Consider the following 6000-nt stretch of genomic DNA (forward strand, 5'->3'; position numbering starts at 1 on the left):
GTGGGGTCACACACGTTCGGTTCGAGTCCCACTTAGCGACTCTGTAGCTCGGAAAGCGTCCGCGATTTTGACCGCCTCCACCGGTCGTCTCTGGCAACCTGCAGCCCGCAGAAGGACTCGAATCGACACCTTGCCAGGAAGGCGGCCCAGACCAGCCCAGGCCAGCCACGCACCAGACTGATTCCGAGAGTCGCTTTCGTCGCTCTGTCTCTCTCGCACTCATGCGGCGTCCCGTTTTGGTGCGAGAGAGAGAGAGAGAGAGAGAGAGAGAGAAAATCTCGGAATCAGTCCGCTGCCACCCCGAGGGCGATTATTGCCGCCTCCACGGCAGCCAACTTTGAAATTCAGCCGTGTACTTCCCCGTGGTGCGCGGCTGCGCGCGGCCCGAGCGCACGCGATCCGTGTTTCCCTGACAATAATGGCATTACCTCCCCCCGCCGTGGCCCTCTGTGTCGCTACCCCTCTTGCTAACTTTTGGTCGAGTGCTCCGCACCGTGCGATAGTCAAGTTCACAAATTGACAACCGAATCTGGATTCCCGGTAACTTTGCCCACTTTGACACTACCACGCCATAAGTGGCCCGGCGAGCTGTCCGGCAGCAGTCTGACCCGTTACAGTGTCCAGGAAAGACTCGGCTCATCGAACACGGGGAGGCACCTCCGGAAATTCTCGTTCTCGTTGGAACCCTCTCGACCTGGCGTCCACCTGCACCGCCGTGCCAGCATGCCACCAGCCTGCTCCCAGCTGCTCGCCCTAATCCAGCCCAGACGAGCCGAGCCCTCTGGCGCGCCGGATCACTCCGTCTGCTGCACCTTGGGGAGGGGGGGGCAACCCAATTAGTGGCGCTGCGTTCGAGGCATTCGGGCGAACGTGGTTACTCGATACGTGATCCACACCGCCCCGCCCCGCCCCGCCCGCAGCGCCGCCTGGTGGCCACGCCGCCACGCCCCGAGAGGAAGGGAATATCCCATTCCAGCGAAGCAGGCGGAGCAAGTGCGCCCTGCTCACGCGACCAGCCGTCGCAAAGTGCTGCCAAGAATCAGAAAAAGTGCAAAAACAAAACAAAAGGGGGATCAAATAAGAACGTTCTTTGGCGTGATGCTAATCAGGCGGGGGTGGCGTGATCCGCGGTGAGGGCTTCGTGTCGGCCGGGGGGCTGGTGGGTACCAAGGTAGCACGCGGGACGAGAAAGAAAGGGGGGGGGGGGCAACTTGAACCAGTGTACGTTTTAGGCGTGGCTGTATCCGGCCGGGAATCGAACGCGCGACACTAGGGCGGCGAGGGCCAGGGGGTCAGGCAGGCGTCGATTGGGATCGCGGTGTGGACGCCCCCGAAAATGGCCAGGTCACAGAGAGAGAGAGAGAGAGAGAGAGAGAGAGAGAGAGAGAGAGAGAGAGAGAGAGAGAGAGAGAGAGAGAGAGAGAGAGAGAGAGAGAGCCCTGTTCGGAATCGGCCTGCGTGGCGGCGTGGCGGCCGAACTTGCGGAGGTTTACTGCCGCAGTGTCGCGGGACGCGGTGGGACGCGGCGGGACGCGGCGGGACGCGGCGGGACGCGGGACGGGGTGGTGGTTAATTAAAGCCAACTGCATTCCCGGGGCGCCTAGGGTTGCCAACCGGCGGGTTGCACCACCGACCGCCGCCACCCCGCCGCTTTGGGGGCGCCTTAGACGCGCCGCTAGGGTTGCCGCCCCGGCGGCCCGGCCCTCCACCTGTGCGCTGTGGCCACCCTAATTACCCCTACGACTAATGGTAACCGAGCTATGTGCGTGTGTGTGTGTGGGGGGGGGGTGCGCGCTTGCGACCCCTTGCGCCTTGCCCTGCACGACACGACCGGCCTGTCGGCCTCGCCAAATTAGCCGGCCTCGCTGTCGCCCCCCCCCTTTCCCCTTTTCCTTAGGCACACACACACACACACACACAGAGGAAAATGCTACAACTATAATGGATTTTTAAAAGTAGCGGCGCTGCGACTGCGGGGCTGCGCGGCTGCAAGCTGTTGCTTGGAAACTTAATTTAAATTAAGCCTTTCCACCCCTCCTCTCTGTCCCTCTCTGACTAACTGTCAGTCCGTTATTATTTATGTCCTGTTTGTGTTTGTCTGTGCGTTGTTTGGGTGACTGATTGTCCGTGTGACTGTGTGAGTGTGTCAGCCCCCGTCTGGCTAGGCTACCCGTCTTCTTCGCGGGTCCGCACTGCGCCGCCCACCTCGCGGCGCTGGCCAAGATTTCGTCGCGGCTGTTGCACGCGAGGACGACGGAGTGACGGGGCCAAAGGATAGTGATGAGCTGCTTGCGGGCTACACCGCCTCCTCCGTGGCGCCGCGTTATCGGCAGGGCGACACGCAGCGACACGCCGCGACACTGCTGCGTGCGGCATGCGACGCCATCGTGGGGGGAAGGCCCAGACCCCGGCGCCGGCCAGGGCAGCCGGCCAGGGCAGCGGGGCAGGCGAGCAGGGCCAAGCAGGGCACGGCCCGTTGTTTGCAGGTCGTTCCCGCTGCGCCTGTGTGTGTGTGTGTGTGTGTACACTGTACAGATAGTTTGGAGCAGTGATGGCCAGATTAGCGCGGCTCCCTTCCCCTGGTAAGCGAAACACGCGGCATGTCAATCTGGGTCGACGCATTACCCCATAAATGACCGACCGGCGTCACGAAAGAGAGAGAGAGAGGGTGGGGCGTTGTTGTGGTGGTTCAATTTGGTTCAATTTGACTGTAGTTGTTTTTTCCCGCGCTTTGTGCACTGACGTCGCCCTGTTTTGTCTGTTGCAGGAGATATGGCTCGTCATGTTCTTCGGCGTCGAGTACCTGGTGCGGCTGTGGTCCGCGGGCTGCCGGTCCAAGTACATGGGCTTCTGCGGCCGTCTGCGCTTCGTGCGGAAGCCCATCTGCATCATCGGTGAGTCCGGAGAGTCCGGGGAGTCGAACTCACACACGACCGGCAGACAGACGCTGCATTTTTTAATCGCTCGCCATACCAAGCTTCGGGGCATAATTATCTTGACTCGGACATGGCTGCAGAGCAGACGCAGCGCGTGGAAAGAAAAAATGAAAAGGCGGCGCTCCTCTGCGGGGTTGTTCTGGTCGGGTGTAGAGGGGTTATGTTGGGTTGCCCGTGAACATGAGCTACTTTTGTCCATACTGAAAGAAGCATCATCAATGACAGTTGCGTTCAGGAGGAAAATTTTCCAGCTTCGAAAGGGTTGGCTTCATCAACGCGAGTCTATATCATTTCTCCTACCTAAATGTTCGCCTACCTGTCTATTTCGCCTACCTATATTTCGCCTACCTAATAAAAATATTGAATAAAAATATTCAATAAAATATTGCCATTTTTCGCCTACCTATAGTTCGCCTACCTAAAAAAAAAATTTAAAAAAAAATATTCAAAAAAAAAACGAAAAAATCGGCGGAAAAAAGTGGCAATACGAAAGTCTCAAGGAGACCCGCCGATCAGCTTCGGTGTTCTTAGGGGAAACCCGGGGCCTTCATCCGACGCTCCCGCCGCGCAATTCGACAGATTAGTGGGTCGTATTGGGCTGGCCCACCCGAAGTGCGCGCGGTTTCTGTGGTACAGTGAGAGTCCAGATTCAGGGGCCCTTTACCTCAGAGGGGTCACATTGGGTATTTGAACCCGCGCCCCCGAGTGCCGAGTCTAGTCACTCCTCTACCCTGACCGCTCAGCCCCGAACCAGCTTGTCGGCGGCGATGTCGCAACCCCTCTTGAGCTGCCGTTCGAGAAATCTGGTCCCGAAAAAATGGTACTTTGAGCGGTCTCAAACCCCGGGACCTGCTGCTTCCCACATCATGCTCTTACCACTGGCCACCGGACGCCATGGCACCCGCCCTGCCTGCGCTGGTACTCAATCTTCTCTGGAAAACCCCCCCAAGCAATTGGTCGCCGAAAAAATTGTGTATACTACCGGCCCCCAAACCCCGGGACCTGCTGCTTCCCACATCATGCTCTTAACCACTGAGCCCCCGGGGACGCCATGGCACCCGCCCTGCCTGCGCTGGTACTCAATCTTCTCTGGATATACCTCCCCAAGCAATTGGTCGCCGAAAAAATTGTGTATACTACCGGTCCCAAACCCCGGGACCTCCCGTTTCCCCACATCATGCTCTTAACCGCTGAGCCACCGGGACGCCATGGCACCCCCTTGCCAGCGCTGGTACTTTTTCCCTTTTCGGGATAGACCTCGTCAAGAAGTCGGTTCCCTTTGCCGAAAAATATGCTCATGGCACTAGCCTCGAACCCGAGACCTGCCAGTCAGGAACGCAGCACTCTAACCACGCGCTACCAGGTTGCTATGCACGCCACTACCTAGCGCCAAACTTCAATAGCCCCCCATCTTGCTTGATGCTGGAAATAATAACTTCGGCGAGGGGGTGAGCGCTGTGCGTAGCAACCAAGTAGCGCAGTGGTTAGAGTGCTGCGTTCCTGACTGGCAGGTCTCGGGTTCGAGACTAGTACCATGACCATATTTTTCGGCAGAGGCAACCGACTTTTTGACGAGGTTTTTTTTGGAGAGGATTGAGTACCAGCGCTGGCAGGGGGGTGCCATGGCGTCCCGGTGGCTCAGCGGTTTAAAAGCATGATGTGGGAAGCGGCAGGTTCCGGGGTTTGGGACCGGTAGTATACACAATTTTTTTGGCGACCAATTGCTCGGGGAGGTATATCCAGAGAAGATTGAGTACCAGCGCAGGCAGGGCGGGTGCCATGGCGCTCCGGTGGCTCAGTGGTAAGAGCATGATGTGGGAAGCAGCAGGTCCCGGGTTCGGGCCGGTAGTATACACAATTTTTTCGGGGACCAATTGCTTGGGGGGGTATATCCAGAGAAGATTTAGTACCAGCGCAGGCAGGGCGGGTGCCATGGCGTCCCCGGGGGCTCAGTGGTTAAGAGCATGATTGGGAAGCAGCAGGGCCCGGGTTCGGGACCGGTAGTATACACAATTTTTCGGCGACCAATTGCTTGGGGGGTTTTCAGAGAAGATTGAGTACCAGCGCAGGCAGGGCGGGTGCCATGGCGTCCCGGTGGCTCAGTGGTTAAGAGCATGATTGGGAAGCAGCAGGTCCCGGTTCGAGACCGCTCAAAGTACCATTTTTTTGGGACCAGATTTCTCGAACGGCAGCTCAAGAGGAGTTGCGACATCGCCGCGACAAGCTGGTTCGGTGGCTGAGCGGTCAGGGTAGAGGAGTTGACTAGACTCGGCCTCGGGGTCGCGGGTTCAAATACCCAATGTGACCCCTCTGAGGTAAGGCCTCTGAATCTGGCTCTCACTGTACCACAGAAACGCGCGCACTTCGGGTGGGCCCGCCCAAAACGAACCCACTAATCTGTCAATTGCGCGGCAGGGAGCGTCGGATGAAGGCCCGGTTCCCATAAGAACACCGAACTGTCGGGGGGTCTCCCTTTAGACTTTCGTATTCCACTTTTTGCCGCCGATTTTTTCGTTTTTTTGTTGAAATTTTTATTTAATTTTTTTATTAGGTAGGCGAACTATAGGTAGGCGAAAAATGGCAATATTTTTTTGAATATTTTATTCAATATTTTTATTAGGTAGGCGAAATATAGGTAGGCGAAATAGACAGGTAGGCGAACATTTAGGTAGGAGAAAAGAACAACGCCCCAACGCCCCTTCCAGGAAAATTGGGGGCGCTCACGGCCCCGCACGCCAGAAGGGGGTGCCCATACTATGTCCCCCCCCGCGTTGCAGACCTGATGTGGTGGTGGCTCCATCGGGGGGCTGTCCGTGGGCTCCAAAGGCCAGGTGTTCGCCACGTCCCGCCATCCGGGGCATCCGCTTCCTGCAGATCCTGCGCATGCTGCACGTGGACCCGGCCCCGGGGGGCACCTGGCGGCTGCTGGGCTCCGTCGTTTCATCCACCGCCAGGTAAGACAGCGGCAGTGCACGGCAGTGCGGGCACGCCCCCCGCGAGGGGCCGCAGGGTCTACAGACGTTGGGTGGGACCGCCCAAAGCCGCGATGACCAGTGTGGCCGGC

At 58.3% G+C, this 6000-nt stretch overlaps 1 protein-coding gene across 1 annotated transcript in view; it reads left to right on the forward strand.

The window, feature by feature from the left end:
* The window catches only part of LOC117643004 (potassium voltage-gated channel subfamily KQT member 1-like), a 55261-nt gene that overhangs the window by 33881 nt on the left and 15380 nt on the right, over positions 1-6000 (forward strand). Inside the window, exon 5 of the mRNA XM_034381641.1 lies at positions 2768-2894. Within this exon, the coding sequence (XP_034237532.1) occupies positions 2768-2894 (127 nt within the window). The remainder of the gene's footprint in view (positions 1-2767; positions 2895-6000) is intronic.

This window comes from Thrips palmi, unplaced genomic scaffold (genome assembly GCF_012932325.1).
Source record: "Thrips palmi isolate BJ-2018 unplaced genomic scaffold, TpBJ-2018v1 HiC_scaffold_16, whole genome shotgun sequence".
NCBI classification, from domain to species: Eukaryota; Metazoa; Arthropoda; class Insecta; order Thysanoptera; family Thripidae; genus Thrips; species Thrips palmi.